The sequence below is a fragment of the Eulemur rufifrons genome, chromosome 18, assembly GCF_041146395.1.
Source record: "Eulemur rufifrons isolate Redbay chromosome 18, OSU_ERuf_1, whole genome shotgun sequence".
Lineage (NCBI taxonomy): Eukaryota > Metazoa > Chordata > Mammalia > Primates > Lemuridae > Eulemur > Eulemur rufifrons.
The window spans coordinates 65,463,058-65,490,049 of record NC_091000.1 but is presented as its reverse complement, the minus strand read 5'-3'; the positions used below and the strand labels follow the sequence as shown (position 1 = coordinate 65,490,049).

Here is a 26,992-nt window from a genome sequence, read left to right as displayed (position 1 = left end):
GAGAACCAGCTACACTGAGGTGACAGCCCCAGTCGGTGGGAGGGCATAAGGGGCCCACGCCCTCCCTGGCCTCAAGGCAGGACAGCTCTGAAGATCCAACCCCTCTCCCGAGCTCACCTCGGGACCCCTGGAGGCCTTTGTCGCATGGAGGTTCAACTCCTCCCTCTACCAGACTCCGGCTGACTCGTTCCCTCCCTCCCAGATGTGGACCTTGAGAGCTCCCCATTAAACTCCCCGCACACACATCTCCCTCTCAGTTTGTCTCCTGGGAACTCAATCTAAGACATTCATCGTTCTTTCTAAGACTTCCATTTTCATAATTGTTTTCTGAATGGTCTGTGGGAGAGTGTCTCAGGCCTGAAACAAGTCCAGTTCTGGGCCAAAGCATCCCTATCCTCTTCTCTCTGCCCTAAATATTTGGCTATAAAGATGGAAATAAAAATGCCCTCGTAATTGCGACAGAACTGTGGACAGAGTTTCAAACGGGTGTTTGTCTTCACGCATGGAGTACAACTTGTCTCAGGCAATTTTGTCACTGTGTCAACATCACAGTGTCCTTACACAAACCTAGATGGTATAGCCTACTGCATACCTAGGCTATCCGGTATGGCCTACTGGTCCCAGGCCACAAAACTGTGCACATGTTACTGCACTGATACTGCAGGCAACTGCAACACAATGGGAAGTATTTGTGCATCTAAACATAGAAAAGTCCCAGTAAAAATACGGTATAAAAGATAAAACGTGGTACATCTGTATAGGGCACTTACCATGAATGGAGCTTGCAGGGCTGGAAGTTGCTCTGTGTGGGCCAGTGAGTGGCGAGTGACTACGAAAACCTAGGACATTACTGTACACTACTGTAGACTTTTTAAACACTGTACACTTATGCTACAATAAATTGATTAAAAAATAAAGTAACTGTCCTATGACATTATGACAGCTATGACATCACTAGGTGATAGAAATTTCCAGCTCTGTTATAATCTTATAGCATCACCATTATATATGTGATCTGTGACTAACTAAAATGTCATTATGTGGCATATGACTGTATATAGCTTTTCTCTTTTACAGTGTCAGAGTTTTCTGGCTTAGTTAAATCTGTTACATTTTCTCACAAAATTGTCTTATGAGAGCTTTATTTTTTACATTAATATTTATTCCATCTGGATTTTATTACTGTATATGGTATGAGATGAGTCAATTTTTTATTTTCTTCCAGTTGGAGAGCCAGTCATTCCAGCATTATTTATTAAAACAACAGCAACAAACAAACAAACAAAAAACCCATATACTTTTCTTAGTCCACGAAACCATCAACTATTGATGGTTTTGATATCTTTTGATAACTTAAGTGGAAAAAAGTTAACAAATTTAATTATAATCAGACATGAGACAGAAAGGCCTGCACTCCCCACTCCCTTTCTGAAGGTTTGCTTTAAAGGTTTTAGCAGATGAACAATATAAGAGAAATATCTGCTATACACTTTGGAAAATAAGAGATGAAACTATATGTTTTGCTAATACTATGATTGTGTATATATAAAACCCAACAGATTCAAAGGAAAAAGGACACTATTAATAAAACTTTGTAAAATGGCTAAATGGGAGATAATTACATAAAAATCAATAGCTTTTTATCTACTCTATCACTAAGCACCTAGAAATAGAAATAAGAAACAAATATTTCACATATAATGGTGACGAAAACTATGAAATGTTACACTAAACTTTAAAAGCAGGACACATGACCTATGTAAATCAGTTATTAAATCTTAATAAAAGACATGAGAAACCAATGAAAAGTCAAACATGTTCTTGGACAGGAAATCTCAATATGTATTTTTTAAAAGTCTCTCAAGATGTTGGTCAAAGGATACAAAATTTCATTTAGACAGGAGGAATAAGTTTTAGTGATCTATTGCACAAGGTGGCGATTATAATTAATAATAATGTATTATGTACTTCAAAATTGTTAAAAGAAATAGATTTGAAATGTTCTCACCACAAAGAAATAAATGAGATGCTGGATATGTTAATTTGCTTGATATAATCATTCCACAATGTATCCATAGATTAAAACACAACATTGTACCTCATAAATATACATAATTATTTTTTAAATAATTTTAAAGTCTTCATAGTTAACATGTGAATTTAATGCATTTCCAATTAGAATTCCAATGGAGTTTTAAATTGGTTTTTGGGTTTTAGTTTTTATATATTTTGGGGGACTTGGATAAATAACCTTCAAGTTTATTTGAAAGAATAATTACCTGGCAATAACCAAGAAAATTGTACAAGGAAGTAATAGAATATTTCATATCAGAAACAGCTATCAGAACATGCTATATAAAATGTTTAGTAGAACACAACAGAGAATCTAGAAATAGGTTTCAGTATACGTTTGCCAAAATGTGTCAAACTATAATAGCTATAACTTAATAAAAGGGTTCCATGATCAAATTAATTTGAGACGCACCAGACCAAACAAAGCTAAATAGTACTGATACTTCCCAGAACCTTTGATGCCAATGCTCATTGTCAATCTTCAAGAGATTAGAGCACAAGGTGTTTACCAGACTTTCTTGGACCATTCATTTTTCATAGACCATCCCATGGGACTAGATTAGAGCAGAACAAACTTTAGAAAATGCATATTTGGAGATTGTATGCTAAAATTTGCAAATATTTTCAGCACACAAGACCAATTAAATCATGGAGATAAATAAAAGTCACATCTATAGGATGCCAAAATCATTTGTTTGGGGAAAAATAATTCAGTTAACCAACATTTTGTATCCATTGTAGTTACTTTTATCTTTTGGCCTGGTAGGCCCAAATTATTGATGTTTGGCATTATACAGACCCATCTTGGAGCACAGAGTGGTCCAGCGGCTGGAGGTAATTCTAGCTACAGCCATTGTTGAACTAAGATGCTAGAAAATAACGCAATTGCACCTGTACCTGCCCCTCTCTACAATGTGACCCACGTTGTCATGACTAGGGCTTGAACATGGCACTCACCAATGACATATTCCACCCTGAAGAGATCCTTCCTGGGGTCATATGGACGATTGAAGTCTATCTGGATATAGAAAGACTGCCCTCTACGTACAATGAGCTTGTCATTGTCATACTTGTCAGTGTGGTGATCTATCTTGTTGGTGTCCCATCTCTCCTTGAACAGGTGAACACTCGTGACATTAAGGTAGTCTAGACACAAAGGAAACAGTAGAAGAAAAGCATTAATTAGCACTGGTTTAAACACAAATTCAAAAAACATTATGTTTTCCAAAGAAGGTAGGTAGCCAGGTCCGCTGAATGAAATTCTATATAAGGAGCACAGACTTGACAGTCAGCCTCTTGTGACATTCTTGTTTTTGAAGCGAGTTTTAAAAAGCTTTTTTTTTTTTTTTTTTTTTAACCTATAATCTCATTTCAGACCACAAGGCACTCAGTCTGGGATGGAAGGATGCCCATCTTAGAGATCTAGATACAGAGGAGCTGGGACCAGAGTCAAAGTCTTTAGGTTCTCAGTGTTAGGTGCACCCCGTCATGACGATGGCCTCACTCTGTGATTAACTGGGGGTGAGCAGGGAATCGCCACTTCCATTTTCTTATCCTTCAAAAGGGAGGAATCACATTTGACAAAGCCACAAAGCGACGTTCTAAGGACAAAGTTGGCCATTAATCCAAGTCTCCTTGTACCTCAGGAAGGGTCAACTGCCTCTTCCTTCTCTAATTCTAAAAGTAGATCTTGCCCCTCCAAGGCAGAAAACAGAGAGAACAGGTCAGGAGGAAGGAAACCAACATTTCTATGAGATAAGTATGACTGTTTCCATTTACACAGGCAGAAACTAGCCTGGGGTTTCTTAGCTACTAAACGACCGATCTGGAAGTCAAAACCTGGACTGTTTGAGCCAACAGTTACAAGCTTTTCCTTTGACTTTTGGAGTCGAGAGTGTACATGCCAGTAATATGTTTACTAATTGTCTAATTTTGCATACGTCTCATGGCAAGATGGGAGCACTAACATTTATTTGATAGACTAACATGTTATGTTACAGCATCTTATGGGTGATGACAAGGATAAATGTGACATAAGACCACGTGAAATTACATGCATGAAGGCATCTAGCAAAGGGTCTGGCATGTTATAGCCTTAGATGAAGCTTTGTTCTCCTCCTGCCCTTTTCCATTCCCTTCTGCAAATGAACATGGAATGGGAAGGTAACCCCAACTGCCTGTCTACGCTGCAGTTTAGAAGATCTAGTCTAGGGACTGGTTTCTATATGTGCACTTGGAGTTCCAAGCAGCCACTAGGGAGAGAAGGGTGGCTGGGAGAGAAGGGTGGCTGGGAGGGTGGGTGGGCATGCATGGTCTCTTGCCTTCCCCCCTTTTCCCTGAACCTGCCTGCTTCATGGTTTATCCTTATGGCTGTAAACACAGGATGCACAGAAACCACTGCTGCTGCACTTGTGCCCATGGTGGGAGCAATAATCCAATGGCTTCCTCTGCTTTTATGCAGGAATCCTGTGCAGGACGCCTGGCCCCTTGGGTCCACATATTTTTCTCATAGGCAAACCCAGGAAGTTGAGCTCCTTAAGATCCTCTTCAGTTCTAAATTCTAGTAGTCCCTGAAACACTGTTGATAAATTCCAAGTTCAGGCAATCCAGAGTTTGAATCTCAGGTCTCAAAATTACTTAGGTAAGGCACTTTACCTTTCAGAATCTGAGTTTCCTCACCCTTAACATGAGAGTACTAATACTTTGGGAACTCCTATAAAGATTCAGAGTTTGAAAAGGATGGTGGACTAGAAGCAGCCCACGAGCACACTGCTCTCAAGAAAAGAAGTGTAAATTCCAGGTAGATGCCTACCTATGGAAAGCTCTTCTTGGAAGGAACATTGTGAAATCACCAAGAAGCAATGCAGGACACTCAGTGTGAAAAAGAAGGTGACGGGCGATATACTGGAGAGGCTTCTACACACGGGGAAGAATAGGCGGATACAATGCTGGGGTGCCATGCTCTCTCCACAGACATGGTGGCCAAGTTGTGAAAGGGCTCCCTTCACTGCCCCAGGCCTCTGCCTACACAGACTGGGGACCTGCCTGGAGTCTGTGCAGAGTCACCGCACTGCATAACAGGTGCGGGGGCGATCGTGGGGCAGCCCATCCTGGATTTCTGCAGCTGAAGCCATCCTGTGATCTTAGGTGTGCGGCACCAGGTCTGCACGGGACTCAGCTTTGCAGTGGTGGCTCCACGTGGCCCCCACGGGGCTGGGGAGGGAGAGGACTAGGCGGAGGCTCCTCTGAACCATACCCTGTGACTGGAAGCCAAGCTCCCCTCCCCTGCCGCGCAAGGCCATCTGAGCATGGTGGTTCACTGGGGCACTCACTGCAGGAGCTGACCTTGGAGGCTTTGGGTGACTACTTCAGTGGGTCCTGGGGGGGTGCACGGAGAACTCTGCTGTCCCTGGGCCACTGGAACCAACCTCCGCCCACATGACTTGGCATCTGCACAGTCCCTGAGCCTGTCGAACAACCTGCCACCTGCTCAGCCCTGACTCTGTCCTCCAGGTTGGATCAGTCCACTGGCCACGGGGCCCTGCTTCCAGCTCTGAGGCCCTGCTCAGAAGCCCTGCTTCTGGCTCCTCCGCAGTCTCAGCTTGGAGGCCAAGGCTCTGCCCCTGTGGCTCCAGAGCTCCCACTAGGCCCGGGACACCACCCCTGAGATTACACACTGCACCTGGTACCCACGACCCCACCCTTGAGCCTCCACCACTGCTCCAAGATCCAACACCCTACCAGGCACCCCCCTGCCAGCCTCCAGCTGCCAGTACACCAGGACCTGGTTCAAGCAAATATCCACATTCTGGGAAACCATGACCACTACCTAGACAGCCTCACTCAGCTGCCACTGTCACTTCTGTGGGGAGACCCCAGGCAGAGCAATACCCACAACGCCAGCCTCTGTGGAGAGGGTCTTGCCCAGCTTCCAACTCGAATTTCCTACAACTATCTGGCGAACAACCCAACACCCAGCAGAAAGACCACCCAGCGCAGGCTTGAACTGTGGCAACCACAAGTGAACAGAATAAAGCAGAACAGCTGCATTACAGCCTTGCGGTGCACACGCCCCTCCCCTGCCATGTCAACATTCCAGAGTAGGGAAAAAAGCTCCATCAAGGGACCTCCCCTTCTTCTAATGAAGCAGGTGAGTCCCCAGCAAAGAACAGGTGCCCTGCAAACCTGAGTCAGGAAAGGAGGTTTCAGATGCGAAGAAACTAGGAAAAGAACCCTGGCAACATGAAAAAACAAAAGAGTTCAGCAGCCCCAAGTGATCACAATGGAGCTACAGTAATGAACTCCAAACACAAGGAAATTGCCAAAATGACAGAAATAGAATTCAGAATATGGATGTCAAATTAGATGAAAAGAATTAAAGGTACAGTTGAAAATCAACAAAAAGAAGCCCCCAAAATTTCAGAAAATTAATGAAAAACTCACAACATAAGAAAGGATATAATAGAACTTAAAGAAATTAAAGAGCCATTTAAGGAATTTCAAAACACAGCAGAAAGCTTCAGCAACAGACTAAACCAAGGAAAGAAAGAATCTCAGAGCTTGAAGACAAAGCTCTCAAGTGAACCCAGTCATTTAAAGAGGCAGAGAAGAGAAAAAACAAGGCAGAGCAATCACTTAGAGAGTTATGGGACTATGTGAAGTAAACTAACATATGAATTATAGGTATCCCTGAAGGAGAAGAAAGAGCTAAAAGCACAGGAAATCTATTTGAGAGAATTATTGAGGAAAACTTCCCTGGTATTGCCAGAGATCCAGACATCCAGATACAAGATGATGCATAGCAAATAAGACATCACTGAGACATATAGTAATCAACCTGGCCAAAGTCATGATGAAGGAGAAAATTCTACAAGTAGCTAGACATAAGCAACAACTGACCTACAAAGGAAAACTCATCAGACTAACAGCAGATTTCTCAGTGGAAACCTTACAAGCCAGAAGGGAGTGGGGCCCCATCTTCAATCTTAAACACAACAACTGGCAGCCTAGAATTTTGTATACTATGAATCAAAGTTTCACAATTGCCAGAGAAATTAAGTCATTTCCAGACAAGCAAACACTTGTAATTTGTAATGACCAGATATGCCCTGCAGGAAATGCTCAGAACTGCGTCATACACAAATCAGCACAATAGATACCCACCAGTGTTAAATAACCCTAAAAAGCTAAAGCTCACAACTCATATAAAACACTATCACAAGAGGAAAAACAAAGCAATAAGCTACTACCCAACATGATGAACAGAACAGCATCCCACATATCAATTCTATCTCTTAACATGAAGAGTTTAAATGTGCCACTCAAAAGACATAGGCTAGCAGAAAGGATGAAAAAACACAACCCAAGTATCTGCTATCTCCAGTAGACAAATCTAAACCACAATGATGCACACAGGCTCAATATGAAAGGATGGAAAAAATATTCAACACAAATGGAAACCAAAAGACAGCACAAATAACCATTCTCACATGAGACAAAATTGACTTTAAATGAACAATGGCAAAGAAAAACAAAGATGGTTATTAACTATATAATGGTAAAGGGAGCAATTCAATGAGAAAACATAACAATCCTAAATAAATATGTATCTAACAGAAGAGCTCCTAGATCCGTAAAACAAATTCTACTAGAGCTAAGCAAGGAAATAAATAGTAGCCTCATAATTGCCAGGGACTTCAACACACCACTGTCAGAGCTAGACAAATCATCAAAGCAGAAAATAAATAAATAAACACTGGACTTAAATGGGACCCTAACACAAATGGACCTAACAGATATTTACAGAACACTTTAACCCCAAAATACTGACTATACATTCTTCTTATCAGCACATGGGACATTCTCCAAGACTGATCATAACTTAGGCTACAAAACATATCTAAACAAATTTTAAAAAATTGAAATCATACCATGTATCATCTCAGACCGTAGTGGAATAAAACTAGAAATCAATTCCAAGAGTAACACTCAGTTCTACACAAAGTCATGGAAATTAAAGAACCTGCTGCAGAACGATTATGGGGTCAATAGTGAAATTAAGATGAAAATCAAAAGATTCCTTGAACTAAACAACAAAGGGGACATAAGCTATCAAAATCTATGGGATTCAGCAAAAGCATTCCTAAAGGGTAAATTCATAGCCTAAAGTGCCCACATCAAAAATTCAGAAAGATCACAGATTAACAACTCAATATCACGTCTCAAGGAACTAGAAAAGGAAGATCAAATCAAACCCAAAGCCTACAGAGGAAAACAAATAACTAAGGTCAGGGCAGAACTAAATGAAATGGAAAAAAAATAATACAAAAGGACAGTGAAACAAAAACTTAGTTCCTTGAAAAGATAAACAAAATTGATAGACCTCTTGCTAGATTAACCAGGAATAGAAGAGAAAGGTCAATCAGAAATGAAAAAGGAGATATTACAACTGATAGCACAGAAATAAGAAACATCATCCATGAATACTATGAAAATCTGTAGGGATATAAACTAGAAAACATAGAGGAAATGGACAAATTCCTGGAAATACACAATCTTCTAAGACTTAATCAGGAAGAAATAGAACTCCTGAATAGAGCAATAATGAGCAGCAAGACTGAAGCATTAATAAAAAGTCTTCCAATAAAAAAGAGCCCTGGACCAGATGGATTCATGGCTGAATTCTACCAGACCAACAAAGAAGAACTGGTACCCATATTGGGAAGTTATTCCATAAAAAAGAGGAGGAGAAAACCCTTCCCAACGCATTCTATAAAGCCAGTATCACATTGATATCAAAGCCAGGAAAGAACACAACAAAAGAAGAAAACTACAGAACAATATTCATCATGTATATAGATGCAAAAATCCACAATAAAATACTAGTAAACTGAATTCAACAACACATCAAAAAAATAATCCACCCTGACCAAGTGGACTTCATCCCACTTGCAAGGATGGTTCGACACATGTAAATCAATAAATATCATTCACCACATAAACAGAAGCAAAAATGAAGACCATATGATCATCTCAATAGATGCAGAAAAAGCATTTGACAAAATCAGCACCCTTTCATGATAAAAAACCCTCCACAAACTAGGCATAGAAAGAATATATCTCAATATTACAAAAGCCATATATGACAAACTCACAGCCAACATCATACTGAATGTGGTGAAGTTGAAAGCATTCTCCCTAAGAATTGGAACAAGATAAGGGTATCCACTGTCACCACGTCTATTCAACATAGTGTTGAGAGTTCTAGCTTGAGCACTCAGGAAAGAGAAAGAAATTAAGGATATCCAAATCGGGAAAGGGGAGGTCAAACTATTGCTTTTTACTGCCGCTATGATCTTGTATCTAGAAAGCTCCAAAGACTCCACCAAGAGACCACTGGAATTGACAAATAAATTCAGCAGTCTCAGTTTATAAAACCAATGTACCCAAATCAGTTGCATTCTTATATATCAATAACAATTAAGCTATGAATCAAATCAAAGACTCAATACCATTCACAATAGCTACAAAGAAAATAAAATACCTAAGAATATACTTAATAAGAGGGTGAAAGATCTCTACAAGGAGAACTATGAAACACTGAGGAAAGAAATTTCAGAGGATACAAACGGAAAAACATCTCATGCTCATAGATCAGTAGAATCAACATTATAAAAATGCCCATACTACCCAATGTAATTTACAGATTCAATGCAATCCTTATCAATACACCAACATCATATTTCACAGATCTAGAAAAAATAATCTACATTTTGTTTGGAACCAGAAAAGAACCTGAATAGCCAAAGCAATCCTAAGCAAAAAGAACAAAGCTGGATGCATCACATTAGCAGACTTCAAACTCTACTACAAGGCTATAGTAAGCAAAACAGTACAGTGTTGGCACAAAATAGAGACACAGACCAATGGAACAGAATAGAGAACCATGATATAAAACATACTTATAGCCAACTGATCTTTGACAAAGCAGATAAGAATGTACAGTGGGGAAAAGAAGCCCTATTCAATGAATGGTGCTGAAAAAATTGGTTAGCCACATGCAGAAGAATGAAATGGGACCCCTATCTCTCACCACTCACAAAAATTGACTCAAAATGGAGAAAAGAATTAAATGTAAGGCATAAAACCATAAGAATTCTAGAAGAAGACATAGGAAAAACTCTTCTAGATATTGGTCCAGGCAAAGAATTTGTGACTAAGACCCCAATGGCAATTATAGCAACAGCAAAAATAAATAAATGAGACTTGATTAAATTAAAAGCTCCTGCAGAGCTAAGAAAATAATCAACAGAGCCAATAGACAACCTAGAGAATGGGAGAAAATATTTGTAATCTACACATCTGATAAAGGGCTAATATCCAGCACCTATAAAGAACTCAAACAGATCAGCAAGGAAAAAATCAAACAACCCCACAAAAAAGTGGGCAAAAGACATGAACAGAAGCTTTTCAAAAGAGGATAGACAAATGACCAACAAACATATGACAAAATACTCAACATCAGTAATCATCAGGGAAATGCAAATTAAAACCGCAATAAGATATCACCTTATCCCTGTTAGAATGGCTTTTATTAAGAAGTCAAAAAACAATAGATCCTGGCACAGATACAGAGGGAAATGAATGCTTCTACACTTTTGGTAGGACTGCAAATTAGTACAACCCTTATGGAAAATAGTATGGAGATACCTCAAAGAATTAAGTCGACCTACCATTTGATCCAGCAATCTCACTACTGGGTATTTACCCAAAGAAAAAGAAGTCATTTTATAAAAAAAAAAAAAAAAAAACAAACAAACCACAACACCTGCGCTTGAGTGTTTATTGCAGCACAATTCACAATTGCAAAGATGTGGAATCAGCCCAAGTGCCCATCAATTCATGAGTGGATCAACAAAATATGGTATATGTATACCATGGAGTACTACTCAAGCATAAAAAGATGAATTAATGCCTTTTTCAGCAATTTGGAAGGAATTTGAGACCATTATCCTAAGCAAAGTATCTCAAGAATCTAAAAACAAAGACCACGTGTACTCTGTAATAAACTGGAACTAAATCATGGGAGCACATATGCACAGAAGGAAGTAAAGGTCATTGGAAATAAAGCAGCAGGGATGGGTAAGGAGGGAGGGACAAAAACCCACCTAACAGGTACAATGAACATTATTCAGGTGATGGGCACATTTATAGCCCTGACTCATGCCATATAACAAAAACATTAATATTTTAAAATAAAATATTTTGAAATAAAAAAAAGAACTTCTATGAAGAGTCAGTGAGATAACGATGCAACTCATCTGAAACTGTGCCTGTACATACAGCCACAGGCTTACCTGTGGCTCACGGGATACGAACTCTGATGGAGCCATTTCACATGGCCTGGTGCTCCAGGGGTTATTCTGACTGCAGCATTACAGCAAACAGAAAGTGCAAGCTGCAGTTTTATTTTTACCTCATCTCAGAACCTTGTCGTAGTACATGTCCCCCTGAAGGGCACTTTCTTTCTATTATGTTGTGGGCTAAAGATGTTTAATTCTGTAGACCTCTCTCTTCCAAGTAGGCTTTCTCCTAAGTTCTCTGGTCTTATTAAGGTTACAATCCCCAGTGATAAACCAGCCTATTACAGAGCTAGAGAATCATAAATGTCCCAGTTGAAAGGGACCTTCATAACCAGCTCATCTGGTCCTCTTTCTTAGAACACTGGCTTTTGATCATTATTATTTTTTTAAAAGCTAAAAAATTAAATCCCCAGAAACAGGTTTAATCAGTTCTCCACCCATCAGCACCAATGGAAGGAATATACTCACGCTACAGCCTCACAGAATCTCAGATGGCAACGAACTTCCTGGACCATCGAGGACACCTGCTATGTACCACATGAAAGATTTCATGAAAGCCTTAGTATTAATACCTGGGCGTCCAGCTTCCATCTGAACAGGGAACTCACTATCTCACAGGGCAAACAGTCCATTTTTAAACAACTCTAAATATTTGAAAAATCCTCTTAAGATGAACTGACATCAGCTTCCTTATAATTTTTCTAACCATGGATCCTTGTTTGGAATTCTGGATAAATATGGAATAAGTCCTCTATTCATTTCATCTGGCATTCTTTAGGTATTTAAAGACTGCTCTTAGGTTTCCTCTGAGTAAAACCTTCCCCATTTCTTCAAATGTTCTTTAAGAAATTATTTTCAGAACTTCTACCCATCACTCTGTTTTGGAATATTTGTTTGTCAATTTCTCTCTTGAAGTGTTTTCTCTATAATTATTACTCTGGTTGTGGTTTTTACAATAAAAAACAATGAGACCATGACATCTTCTAAAATAAGTAGTAGATTGCTATTATTTCAGCTGAAGATATTATCAATGTCTTGAACACTCTTATCTTACTGTTGATTTATATTAAGCATCTGCTGAAGCAAAACCCTTAAAAATACATTCTAATGTCATTTCTACCAATAATGGATTAAAATTCAATCCATACCCCTGCAAGTCACTCACTCCTGTTGCTATTTGGTCATATCTATTTGTACAACTATTTTCTTCTTTTTAGCTTAATTGTAAGGACTTACATGTACTCATATGAAATTTCTTCTCATTGAATTTGGTTCATTGTTCTATGCTCTTAAGATAATTTTAGAACCTACGTGTGCATTCAGTATATTTAATAGTCTACCTACCTTTCTGTCCTCCAAGAATTTTACGCTATTTTACGTCACCATTCAAGATATGGATACAAATGTTGACTACGCAACCACCTAATAACTACAAGCTAAGTAAAGGCACAGTGGTAGATACTAAAAAGCAAACAGATAATTATGATACAATGTAGTAAATACTCTGATAAAGGAAGTATAGGATATTGGATGGGTGGTTTCTGGAAGGATCCCCTAACCCAAACTGGGGGATTAAGGAAGTGTTCTATAGGAATTGACATAGAAGCAGTGGTCAAAATGGGAGTAAGTTGTCTCTCTTGAAAGGTGGGTGGGGAAGAATGCTTCAGGCAGAGAGAGAAGGCTACCCAAAGACTTGAGGCCAAGGAGTGCGTGGTGACTTAGAAATTGAAAGAGGACTGGGTAGCTGGAGTATAGCAGTGGGAGCCACAGAGGGAGAGTGGGAGGAGCCCGCTCATGCAAGCCTTGCAGACCATATTAAGGAGTTTGGATTTTAATTGCACTGGGGATCCAGTGAAGAATCTGAAACAGCAAACTGACCTGATTAGATTTACATATATAAATAAATGTAAGCTGCTTTTGGTAACAGAGTGGAAAGAGGGTTGATGCGAGCAGTGTTGGGGTCTGTGAGGCCAGTTAGGAGGCTGCTGCAGCTTCTGGGTGAGGGACGTCTGCCTGTAGGGGAGGAGTGCACTGCTCCTCCAGCACTCCCAGGACTTGCCTCCTCTACTCCTCCCCTTCCTCCTCCATGATAATGTGCTCTGAAACGAGTGTAATATTCTCTTACTGCCTTAGCTTCCCAAGCAGCTCTACCTACAGGGAAAAATAAAGCTGGGGAGGGACAAATACTCAAGTAATTTTTGGGTACTCAGTTCTCAATTCTAGTTCTCATAGCAAATGAAAACCTGGCTTTCCAATTTTATACCCCAGCCTCGTGAACCTGGTTAATGTCTACTGAGTCTGGTTAAAGCCAGTCCATCCTTGCATAGTGCAGTGCTAGTTTTGTGGGATATTGATAGGTATTGGAAGAACAAGAGCTCCATGGTTAAACCAGTGTGGGAAATTCTGGCCTAACCAAAGTTGATCAGGACTTTTTACTGTAGCATTTATGGGAGAGACTTCAATATGTTGCACTATAAATCTATAGATGTGATGGTTTCCAGGCTTATATGACCATGAAAACTTTTCTTTTGGAGATTTGTGCTTTATAGAATATACTTTGGGAAATGCTTCACTAATTACTAATTATGCAAACTCAGAAAAGTTATTTAATATCTCTGAGCCTCAGTTTTCTTATCTTTAATATGGGAATGCAGTACCTACCTCATAGAGTGCCTGGCACCTGGTAAATTCTTAATAAATATTTATTAAGGTAGAATAGCATAGTTGATAAGAACATGGACTCTGGAGTCAGACTGCCTGGACCCAAATCTCAACTCTGTCACTTATTGTCTTTGTGACCTTGAACGAGTTACTTGGACCTTGTCCTGTGCCTCAGTTTTCTCATCTGTAAAATGGTGTTGGTGTGGGGATTAAATGAGAAAATGAATCCAGAGCTCTATCGCAGGGTCTGGCACATGGTCAATGACAGCAATACTTATCATAACAGCACTGCACATTTGGATGGGCTCTTAGAGTCAAGGAATTAAGAAATCCAGTATCTGAGAAAGCATGGTCAAAGGCTGGAATTTGAGCAACGGGAGTCACCATGGAAAAGAATGCCTCCTGGGAAGCTTTTAGAAGTGGCCTTGCAACCCTCCCAGGGAAACATGCCTTTTTACACACCCTGTCTTCTGAGCCAGACAGGCTTGCGTTTCCTTTCCTATATTTCGACAGGTAGATGGAATCCTTTTCTCCTCTCGATTCTCAGAATACATTTTTCTCTCTCTTTTTTTATTTCAAAGTGTTATGGGGTACAAATATTTTTGGTTACATGGATCACTTTTATGATGCTTAAGTCATGGTTATAAGTGCACCTGTCATCCAGATAGCGTTCATTGTACTCATTAGATAGGTTTTCACCCATCCCCTTCTCCCCCCTCCTCCCTGCTTGATTTCCGTTAAGTTTTACTTCCTTCTATGCACATGTGTGCTCATCAGTTAGTTTCAATTTAATAGTGAGTATATGTGGTGTCTATTTTTCCATTCTTTAGATACTTCACTTAGAATCATGGTCTCCAGTGCCATACAAATTGTTGCAAAAGTTATTAAGTCATCCTTCTTTATGGCTGAGTGGTATTCCATGGTACACATATACCACATTTTGTTGATCCACTCATGAACTGATGGGCACTTGGGTTGATTGCACATCTTTGAAATTGTGAATTGTGCTGCAATAAACACTCAAGTGCAGGTGTCTTTTTGATAAATGACTTCTTTTTCTTTGGGTAAATACCAAGCAGTGGGATTGCTGGATCAAATGGTAGTTCAACTTTTAATTCTTTGAGGTATCTCCACACTGTTTTCCATAGAGATTTCACTAATTTGCAGTCCCACCAACAGTGTAGAAGCATTCCTTTCTCTCTGCATCTGTGAGAGTATCTATTACTTTTAGACTTTTTAATAAAAGCCATTATAACAGGGGTAAGGTGATATTTCATTGTGTTTTGATTTTCATTTCCCTGATGATTAGTAATGTTGAGCATTTTGTCATATGTTTGTTGGCCATTTGTCTATCTTCTTTTAAAAAGTTTCTGTTTGTGTCTTTTGCCCACTTTTTGATGGGGTTGTTTGATTTTTTTCTTACTGATTTGCTTGAGTTCTTTCTAGATTCTGGTTATCAGCCCGTTATTGGATGTGTAGCTTGTGAATATTTTCTCCCATTCTGTAGTTTGTCTATTTGTTCTGTTGATTATTTCCTTAGCTGTGCAGAAGTCTTTTAATTTAATCAAGTCCCATTATTTTTGTTGTTGCTGTGATTGCCATTGGGGTCTTCATAAATTCTTTGCTTAGGCTGATATCAAGAAGAATTTTTTCAACATTTTCTTCTAGAGTTCTTATGGTTTCATGCCTTACATTTAAGTCATTTATCCATCTTGAATTAATTTTTGTGTGTGGTAAGAGAGAGGGGTCCTGGTTCATTCTTCTGCATGTGGCTAACCAATTTTCCCTGCACCATTTATTGAATAGGGCTTCTTTTCCCTAATGCATATTTTTGTCTCTTTGTCAAAGATCAGTTGGCTGTATGTGGATGGTTCTATATCTAAGTTTTCTGTTCTGTTCCATTGTTCTATGTCTCTATTTTTGTGTCAATACTATGCTGTTTTGGTTCCTATAGCCTTGTAGTATAATTTTAAGTCTGGTAATGTGATGCTTCCAGATTTGTTCCTTTTGCTTAAGTGTGCTTTGGCTATTCAGACTCTTTTCTGGTTCCAAACAAAGTAAAGAATTATTTTTTCTAGATCTGTGAAATAGGACATTGGTATTTTGATGGGGATTGCATTGAATCTGTAAATCACTTTGGGTAGTGTGGACATTTTAACAATGTTGATTCTACAGATCATTCAGCATGATATGTTTTTCCACTTGTTTGTATCCTTTGCAATTTCTTTTCTCAGTGTTTCCTAATTTTCCTTGTAGAGATCTTTCACCTCCTTGGTTAAGTATATTTCTAGATATTTTATTTACTTTGTAGCTATTGTGAATGGTATTGGCTCTCTTATTTGACTCTCAGCTTGACTGTTATTGGTGTATAGGAATGTTACAGATTTGAGTTCATTGATTTTGCACCCTGAGACTCTGCTTAATATGTTTGGCAAATTCCTGGAATCACACAACCTCAATCAGGAAGAAATAGAACTCCTAAACAGACCAATAATGAGCAATGAGATTGAAGCAGAAATAAAAAAAAAAAAATCTTCCAGCCATAAAAAGCCCTGGACCAGATGGATTCACAGCTGAATTTTATCAGACCTACAAAGAAGAGTTGGTACCCACACTGCAGAAATTATTTCATACATCAAGAAGGTAGGAATAGTCCCCAACTCGTTCTATGAGACCAGTATCACCTTGATACCAAAGCCAGGAAAGAATACAACAAAACAACAAAACTATAAATCAACATCCCATGAGAATAAAGAAGCAATAATCCTCAATAAAATACTAGCAAACCAAATTCCACAACATATCAAAAAAATAATCCACCATGACCAAGTGGGTTTCATCCCAGGGATGCAAAGATGGTTCAACACACATAAATCAATATGTGATTCACCACATAAACAGAAGCCAAAACAAAGATCATATGATCATCTCGATAGAGGCAGAAAAAGCATTGGACAAAACTCTGCATTCTTTCATGATAAAAACTCTCAACAAACTAGGCATAGAAGGGAATATATCTCAAAATTATAAAAGGTATATATGATAAACCCACAGTCAACATCATAGTGAATGGGGAAAAGCTGAAAACATTCCCACTAAGAACTGGAAGAAGACAAGGATGCCCATTGTCACCACTTCTATTCAACATAGTGCTGGAAGTCCTAGCCAGAGTAATCAGGCAAGAGAAAGAAATTAAGGGTATCCAAATCAAGAAGGAGGAGATAAAACTATCACTTTTTGCTGACAATATGATCTTACACCTAGCAAACCCCAAAGATTCCACCAAGAGAATACATTTCTCTTTTTTAAAAAAAAAAAAAATGTATATTATCATTAACCTCTTTGTATTTTCTTCTTATAGGTGGTTTTTAGCCATGAGATTATTTAGCCATGAGTCCCTTGAGGAGTAGACCATGTCTTAACAACCTTGTCATCACACCTGGGGCCTGTGGTCCCCAACCCCTGGGCTGAGGACCAGTACCAGTCTGTGGCCTATTAGGATCCATGCTGCACAGCAGGAGGTGAGTGGCGGGTGAGCCATGAAAGCTTCAGCTGTATTTACAGCCACTCCCCATCTCTTGCATCACCATGTAAGCTCTGCCTCTTGTAAGATAAGCAGCAGCATTAGATTCTCATACAAGTACGAACCCTACTGTAAACCCTACCATAAACCCTACTGTAAACTGTGCATGCAAGGGATCTAGGTTGTGGCTCCTTATGAGAATCTAATGCCTGATGATCTGAGGTGGAGCAGAGGAGGTGATGCTAGCGCTGTGGAGTGGCTGCAAATACAGATTATCATTAGCAGAGAAGTTTGACTACACAATAAATATAATGTGCTCGAATCATCCTGAAATTATCCCTACCCCCAGTCCATGGAAAAATTGTTTTCTGTGAAATCAGTCCCTGGTACCAAAAAGGTTGGGGACTGCTGCCTGGGATAATGTGCAAAAATGCCACAGCAAGCATGCCACCTTCAATGTGACCAAAACTTTTACCTGAGAATTTGGAGTTGATTATTCATTTTAAAATGGATTATTCCATTTTCCATAGGATTAACCATAGATGTCTTTTAAATGTCATTTATCAGACCCTTCTTTCTGAAAATATGCCAGTTCAGACCATATATATTGTTGAAGGTGGTGAAGTAAAGATTTATAAGTCAAGGCCTCCAGATCAGTAGTTTTGTTTCATTTTGGAATAAAAATGCCATGTCTTCATAGCCGCTCATACTACTTACAAGAAAGGGTAAGCAAAAAGTGTGCTAATCAATGCCTTTGAGTATATAAAACTTAAGCCAAAAGAAAACAAAACAAAACCACCTCATGGGTATGTGGTTTTTTTCATAGTGAACACAAACAAATATATCTATGTCTACATCTACAAATAGTTTACCTTAAAATAACGTAGTCTATATTCTCATACTTTTGACAACATTTAATTCTAAGCATGAAGTTTTTAAAAATATTATTTTGTCTAAGTTATCTTGTCATTTGCTCTTGTAATATCGCTTTAACAAGTCAATGCCTTCAGGAAGAAAGAAAAAAATATCACAGTGGTACACTAAGGGAGAAAAACTAAGGCAGTGGTAAGTAAAATTTCCCTGTATAATCTCTTAAAAATCCATCTGAAAATAATTTAAAATAAGAAGGCATTTCATTAAAAAATAAAATTGTCTAAGATGTGGAAGATTAAAATCTACACTGAGAGGTCAGGAGTTTGAAGAAATAATGTTCTAGACTGTAGTCAAATGTATGAGACATCTGGAAGCTTTTAAAGGGCGAGTGGCTTATTCCTTAGCAAAAGAAGGAAATGGCAGCCATGTTGCTCTTTCCCCATGTAGTCTCTAGTGGGTCAATGGATTTACTGGGCATTGACCCAAGTATTAGGAAAGGAAAAGAGGTCCCCAATACCACTGATTAGACAATACTTATTTCCATTGCTCATGGACAGTCACCCAAAGATCAAGGCAAGCATTTGGTTCTTATAATGTCTGATAGTAGCGAGGACTCTGAAGACAGTTGTCACAAAATATGAGCACAGACATAAGAATATCATGGTTCATTCTATCATCCATTTTGCCTCGGAGCGCCCCTTCCCATGTAGTGGGTACTCAGCAAACGTTGACTAAGTTGGCATATTGATTTTTCCTTTGTTTATTGGCTTAACGAGACATAGCTTAGATTGAAAAAGCCTTCTCATCATCCAGGCTCCATTTGCCACAAACAGGAAATGAATTTGCTTCTCCCTGTCCAAGCCTACGTCCTGGCAAGATGGAGCAGCTCCTTGCTAAGCCCTGCCCTTTTGAAGAGATCCTGTAGCTGGGAGCTTGACAGCTCGCTCTTGCAGTGTGACAGCTTTCAAAATGTCTGCCTAACACAATTTAGCCTAATTCTAAAAACGCTAGAAAATGGACTGTTGAAGATAAAAAAAATCTCTCCTTGGGAGCAGCTGCCTCCCTGTCCTCCTACTCTTTCCCTAATATGAAAAAAAGTGGATTATTTTCTCCCTAGGTTTTAAAAATATTCTTTAGAGAATGATTATACCTGTCACAGATGGAATCTTGAAATAAGGTAAATGTTTAGGTTCATATTCTAAGAATTCCCCGGTGAACTTAGTTCTCCATGCAATTTTGGTAATATTACTAAACTACAGGCACAAATGCTATCCACAAGGAACTAAGTCTGTTTATTGTGAAAAGAAACAGAAAAAAGAGATCTTTCTTACATTTCTTTTGGATACTCAGAATTTTTAAGTCTCATTAATTAGAATGATTAGAAACATTTTCTTAAGGGGCTTATTTTTAAAAATGTTACTATTATGATGTCCTTTACCCTATTATGTTGAAGAAATGCTCAGCTCCTTGGAGGAAGATAGAATAAGAAAAATGAGACCCCCGCCTTCTCCGGGGGTTCAAATCCCTCTGGTCTACTCTTTTTTAACCTGGGGTATCAGGACAGCTTCTAAATGTATCTCCTCCTCTCCATGTTTCCTTACTACTTTGTAAACCATGATTCTGATTAAGTAATTCTGCTACTTGATATCCATCACAAGGCCTCTGTTATCTGGAGGATGAAAAGTCAGGTCTGCGAGGCCTGCTGTGGTGTGATCCCTGCCATCTTTTCCCAGGCTCATCTGCTGCCTTTCGTCACCTTGTCACGCCTCACTTGACATATGCTGTTCCCTCTATTGCAAATGACCTTCCATGTGCTCGTCTGTCAAGAACACATGAAGCCTTCCTCACCGTCTTCCCCACTCCACCCCACACAAGACATTCCTTTCGGTTATTTCACTGCAACTTATTAATACATAAATCTCAGTCACAGTATTTATTACATTGAATTGCAGTTACCTTTCATTTGTTTATTTTGTCTTCTAGACTGAGAGTTGCTTGAGGCCAGGGACTGACTTACTCATCTTTGTGTTTCCAGAGAGAGCCTGGGGCAGCTCCTGACACATATGTGATAACCGGTATGTGTTTTTCCATGAACTGAATGAAAGGATGAACTTGTGCTACACAACATTATTTCTTAATCATACATTGAACCCCTCTCTTATTCTCTTAATAACCTTGAAACCAGAGAGGTTTAATTTGCACAAAGGAGAGGTTGGTCATTAACTGGTTAATTGGTTGATTTAGTTCTGACAAGGAGTGGTGGGAGGGAGGGGTTCTCAGAAAAGCATAAGACCCTACTGGCCTGAAAACTACTAGATCCCACCAACATTTGATTTTTTATAGAACCAGGCCTGCTTTCCAGTCTGAATTCAATATATTAGACCTGTCAAATAAATATTCCAATTGCTGCTACAAATGACCACCTATTGTTAATAATATGGAGTCAAACCAGCCCAAGAATATCGGGTTATCTTCTGGAACATCACACTTGCTACACACAACCCTACAGATCAGGAAGGCTAGAGAGAGATTTTTCAGAAACGCCAACTGAGCATGAAGAATAATCTGCTAGAAATTGATGCAAATCCAAATCTGAGGAGATTGTCACGATACTTTTCCTGGCTACAACTGAGTTCAAAGGGGGACATTAAGATGCCTAAAACCGTGTGACGATGTCGACCACCACCGCTGACTGGCTGGTCTCACCTCTGGGATTCCAGTGTGACCTCAACTATTTCAATTCTTCTTAAATACCATGGTCTGTATGGGAGGAAACTTACATGAGTTTATACATTTTGAAATAGAGATTTTACCAAAATAATTCTTAACTAAATTTTCACCAAAGGCATAACTTAAAGGTATTGCACATACCCAGTATACTTGTATAATATAATTACATCCATCGTACACAGTGATGGGCCGGACTCCCTGCTACAGAACTATTCAAAATGAAAAGCCCGGCATTTTCCTTTTCTTGTGTCTCTGTGCTTCTCAGTCAGTTTCACAAGGGCAGCTGGCTAAAGGAAAGAGCCCCAGTGAAGAGAAATGAAGAGAGAGAGTTTGACTGAGGGCCTGTGTTCCTGAAGCCAGCCACCCTCAGAAGTGATCAGAGACTTAAGTCCTCTGAGAGGCCACTAGTGGCCACTGGATGAACTGTAAAAAGATGGCATTTTACAGTTGAGTGACTATGCCTTCCTAGGTTTAGTCCCTTAGCAGGTGACTTGGGGAAAACTTGACATAGTGCTAGAAAACCTGTTTTTAGAATAATTAAACAGAAATCTGAAATGCAGAGCATAACCAGGAGACAGGCCTCCTTGTTTGTGTGCTGGTATTTTTTCATGTCCCATTCATCTGGGACTTCCTGTCATGATTCCTGGGTTCAGAGACCCTAACCCCACAGCATGTGGTACTTAGCTCATCTGTGCGAAAAAGTATTAAATGCATGCATATTTACGAAATCTGGAACTTGGTATTAATAATAAGATAACAATGACGCCGGAGCTTATGAGGCATTCAATTCGCAAGTGACTGTGTCCCCATTCATTCTACAAACGGCCACTGGACACTCACACTCCCATGCCAGGGTGTCTAATGAATATTCAGAGTGTCACTTGGTTGTGGACACATATGACTGCCAAGTAAGCAATGACTGATTTTTCAAAATAATTCAGTGAAGCTACTCCTCCCTTCTGCCCCCAAAAAGAAATAAACAGAAACAGTAAACCCAGATTTATTCTTAATTGATCTACAGCCTCAAGTTCTCTGGCAGTTTTGATGTGTTACTGGCAACATTTTGTCCAGATTTCATATTTGCAGGGGCTTTAGGCTGCACGCATTCCCTGTAGAAATGAGCGTTCACTGGAGAACTTTCCTGACCTTGCTGGGGTACGGTAAGTCACACATTCCAAACCAATGAACACTTGATGGTTGTGTGCTGTGGGTCAGCTACTGTCACAGACACTGTTCCTTAGACCCTCATGACAACCTGGGAAGTCAGTATTGCTTCCATCTTGCTTATGGGCAAACTGAGGATGGGGGTGCCTTGGGTCCCAGAGTGAGCAAGAAGAGGCAGATGAGGGACAGGCAGCTGGACCTCTGCCTCCTGGCCCAGGGCACTCTTTGCTTTGTGGAGACCCACACTTCCCCTCCCCAACCCGGGGGAGCTCCTCCTGCTTTTCCTGCCCACTTTCCCAATCCCTGGAGACCCCTTTCCAGGGGCCTGGAGTGCTTTCTGCCAGAGGAGAATTTTGCTAGAAGACTGAATACACCAAGGTGACCTGCCTGTTAGTTTGATGTATGCAGGCTTTCCAATTTTATTTGAAAAAGAGAGAGAGAGAGAGAAGACTGGGCAGGAAACAGTGAATATCAACTATTTGCCTTGAGCCTCCGTTTCCTAACCTGTCGCATGGGGGTGGAGGTTGGTTGTTTAGCAAGTCTTCCCAACTCCATTCTGTGGCTATCCTGGTGGGGTGTCAGGGTGAGGCTCCCGCTGGGAGAGAGTGGTCAGAATTAGTGGTCTGCTTTGGCCCCTCAAACTCTAGGGCTCAACTGACGATGGCTTCTGTTCTGTGAGCCCCTCCCCAAACTTGGACGGTAGCTGATGGATGGTACTGGATATCTCTCTGTTTCTGCAGTTTGATAGCAATTGTAGAGATGTGGTAGTGACACCATCAAACCCGCCTGCACTATCTGGGCCAGGCTCTGACTTGCTGATTTGGTAGCAACCAGCACTGCCCTTCCCTTTGCTACCAGGAGGACTGCGTCAATCTGGGGCTTTCAAGAGCTGCTCTTCTTCCAACGAGGCGAGTCAGCCACCCGCCTCCAGAATGATCGTGCCCACCTGCCCCCGCAAATCGGTGTCTGGCCCCCGTTGAAACCCAGTACAGAGCACCCTCAGGAGCAAAACAGAATTTTGGTGCATGAATGCTATTGACAAAAAGGGCTCCCTACTAGCTGCCATTCAGGGAAATGAGTCTGAATGTTCCTGCTGTGTCCCAAGGGATTGGTATCTGTATCACCAAGCCAGTGCTGGCACCTGGGTCTTGTCACAGCTGACAGGGCTGAGAGGAGGTCAGCTGCTGGCTGCTGCACCCAGAGCAGGTTTCTCGGGATCAGGCAGAGGCGAGAGGCAGGGAAGCAGCTTGCTTTGCCAGCTCACCAGCTTCCCTGGAGAGAAATAGAGGCTTCCATCTCTGCTACTGTCAGAGTCTGGCACCTCTCCCCTGCTCTGAGATTCACAGCAATGGATGGAGGAGGGAGGAGGGAGAAGGAAGGAGGTGCAAGCCAGACAATCAAAACAGCCACAATATTTTGGAAGTGGAATCTTCCAGCCAGAGAAAATTCTCAAAAGCATTGAACAGTAGGGCTGGAAGAGGCCCCAGCTAATCCAGCACCCTGGTTTTGTAGAGGAAATAGTTGAGAGATATAGAAAGACAAAGTGACTTCCCTGAGGTTCCAAGGTCAGTAAATGGCAGAACTGGGACAAGGATCTGGGTCTCTGGTGCTTTCCCACTTAAAAGGGGGTTTTTGAGTCCTTTCTTTATAAAAACTGGAGACTGCCAGGGGGCCTCCTTTTGTGGGAGCTCCTGTGGAGACAGAGGATGCTCTCCTGCAGGGAAGAGAGGCCAGGGCCACAGTGTCTGGCCTGGAGGTGAGCTCCTACCTTGCAGATTGACGCCCCGGGGCACCAGGCCCTGCAGCTCCACCGTGGGCAGGTCATCTTCCTCAGCGTTGGAGGTGTTGGGTGGCACTGCTCTCCTGCCTCCAAAGGCGGGCGTGGAGGTTTCCGACATCCTCAGCTTTATAAAGTCCTTGGGGGAAAAAACAAAAAGACAGCAGAAAAGGCATGTGAAGTGAAGTACATTTGAGATCAGGATTCCAAAATAGAGAAACAGACATATCCGTGTGTGGTAGCACTTGAGCAATACATTCTGAGTTTCACATAAATAACAACTGAGAAGTGGAAGCAAAGATTGGTCTAATGGTGGAATGCAGTTCCCGGAGGAGCTCGAGATTTCATCTGTGTCAAAGCATATGGAAAGCAGGGGTTGATTTGAAGAAATGGAAAACTTAAAAGATTTTGGAGAGCAGATTCCCCCCACCCCTGTACCTCTGAAGGCAACATCGTTGTGAGAAACGTTGACTGTCGTTCGCATGCACTGTGCCTGTGCTCATTTCATAGAGATTTATGTGATTATAAGTCACTGTTAAAATAAACTCATACAACATGTCCAGATCAGTGTTGTTCTCTAAAGCGTTCACATCTGCAATTTAATTCAAACAGTATTTACTGAGGGCCTACGACGTGCCAAGCTGTGATCCAGGTACTTGGGATACATGGGAGAACAAAACAGGATTTCTGCCCTGAGAGCGTACAGTCTGGTGGGGTGAGGAAAGAGCTCCCCAAGATTCATGAACAAACCTGGCCAGGGGTGAGGAGGTGGGAATTGCTTTGGAAACAACCATATGGAGGAGGGTAAGGAGATGGAGCAGCTTGGGCAGGTGGGACCGCGGCCCGCAGCAACCGCAAGCAGGGCTATTAGCGGACGTGCAGGTGCGGAGAGGCGCCGCACCACCCTAGCTCTGAGCCTGCTCTCCCTGCGCCGGGTTCATGCGGGCGCAGAGCCAGCTCACACACCACACGCCTGTCCGCCCCAGCAAGTACTTGTTGACCACTGACCGAATGAAGGGGGACTTTGTTTCTGGACCAAATGAAGTTTTCCCCCTTCATCACCTGGATTACCCAGTCATGACTCCTGGCGACTTGGCTGTTTTCAAAAACCAGGCACACCCTCCAAAGATGAAGAGTCGCTATTACAGAGGCCACCAGAGTAGAAACTGTTCCAGAAACATGTGCAGTAATGACAACACACTGGGGACAAGAGAACTGCTTCCTTGGGCATTTGGTCTTGGAAGGAGACAGGAGTGTTTGTAAGGCTAAGGTCTGAATAGGTATCCATAAATGTCTATAAACACATTTACAGACATTCACCAACGAGCAGAGGGGAAGAGGAGGGGAGGAGAGAGAAAAAGGTTAATGATGGAAGAACGGCAGGAAAAAGCAGTCCCCTGGTGAGAAATATTAACGGGAAGGGTGGGCGGTGGGGTCGCTAGGGGTGCGTGGGGTTGTGGAGAGAACCGTGCAGAACAGCGCAGCACCCTGTTGGGAGAGTGAGCTGCTGAAGGGGAGAACTGGGGGGCCCCAGGTGCTAGCCAGGTCCCAGCCCGTGCAGGCCTGGCTGGGTGGGCGCAGGTGGGCAGGAGCACCCCTTTCTGGGGGTCTCCGAGAGGGCAGGGGCTCAAGTTCAGCTCTGCTTTGGGATAAGGGAAGGCGATGCACAGACATGGGGAGCAAAGTCCTGTCCCTTGTCCTCCACATTTTTGTGTCCCTGCGCCACAGTTTATCTCCTGAGGAAAGGGGGCCTGTCCTGGGGGGAGCACTCCCAACTCCCCCATTCCCATTTGGTGGCCTTTTTAGCAAGCAGCGCCCTCGGGAGAGCTTCGAGGAGCGCCCTAGAGAGAAGCCCCACTCAGAAGGGGGACTGGGTAGATGCAGAGCTGGGGTCGAAGAGCGGGAATTGGACAGGCGGGGCTCTGACTGGCGCCCCGGGACCCCAGCGCAGCGGCCTGAGGACGGGGGACACCGCGGCGGCGCGGGTGCAGCAGCAGGCTCTGCGGTGCGCGGGGGTGGGGCGGCTTACCTGGTGCGCGCCCTGCGGGGGCCCCAGCCAGGCTCCTCTATGCGATTGGCTACTTCCTCACAGGCAGGCAGGAAACAGGACGAGTAAGTTGGCTCTTAAATAACTTCCTAAGAGCCCGCACCCTCCTCCCGCCTCCCACGGGGTTTTCTCCTCCCCCTCTTGACAGCTGCAGGGAGCAGAGGACCTCTGAGGACTTTCCATTTACTTCTGCCATCCTGGTCTGTTATTGTGGCATGTGCCCCTTCTCTCCCATCCCCCTCTTCCTCCCAGTTTCCCATTCCCGCTTCTCCCCCCATGCCCACCCCCAGTTCTGCCTCCCCCCCTTTCTCTTGGATGCTGGCGGCCCCAGTGCCAGGCAGTCCCCACCCGACCCCTGGTCAGAAGGCTGGAAGGGTCTGCCACACAAAGGACGCTTGTGCCAGGCAGGTTGGCTGGTGGGACTTGGTAGAAGGGAGGTGTGCCCTCCCGCAGACAGGTCACACAGACAGTTGACACCATGCATCAAGCAGGAGGAACGTGTCCCTCCTGAGCAAACAAGACCGAGGGCAGGGTCTGCATTCCTGAATCACCCAAGGCAGCTGTGGCCACAGCCTAACCCGAGACTTCCTGCAGGCGCCTGGCCCCAGGGAAGATGAGTAAACACCTTTAAGGGTGCCACACAAATTAGAAATGACACTCTGTTTTTTCCCCAAAAAACCATTTTGGTGTATCTTCAAAAATCAGAGAAAAAGAAAAGAAAATTCCCCTCCTAAAATTTTCCATATTTTTTGCTGAGTCTTTGTCTCTCTAAATACTCCTAC

At 41.8% G+C, this 26,992-nt stretch overlaps 1 protein-coding gene across 1 annotated transcript in view; it reads right to left on the bottom strand.

Moving 5' to 3' along the window:
• Window positions 1-26,205, bottom strand: part of F13A1 (coagulation factor XIII A chain) — a 153,945-nt gene extending 127,740 nt beyond the window's left edge. Inside the window, exons 1-3 of the mRNA XM_069493144.1 lie at window positions 26,193-26,205; window positions 24,155-24,302; window positions 3,031-3,219 (exon numbers count right to left, since the gene is read on the bottom strand). Coding sequence (XP_069349245.1) covers window positions 3,031-3,219; window positions 24,155-24,284 — 319 coding nt within the window. The 5' untranslated portion in view covers window positions 24,285-24,302; window positions 26,193-26,205. The remainder of the gene's footprint in view (window positions 1-3,030; window positions 3,220-24,154; window positions 24,303-26,192) is intronic.
• Window positions 26,206-26,992: the final 787 nt, after the last annotated feature.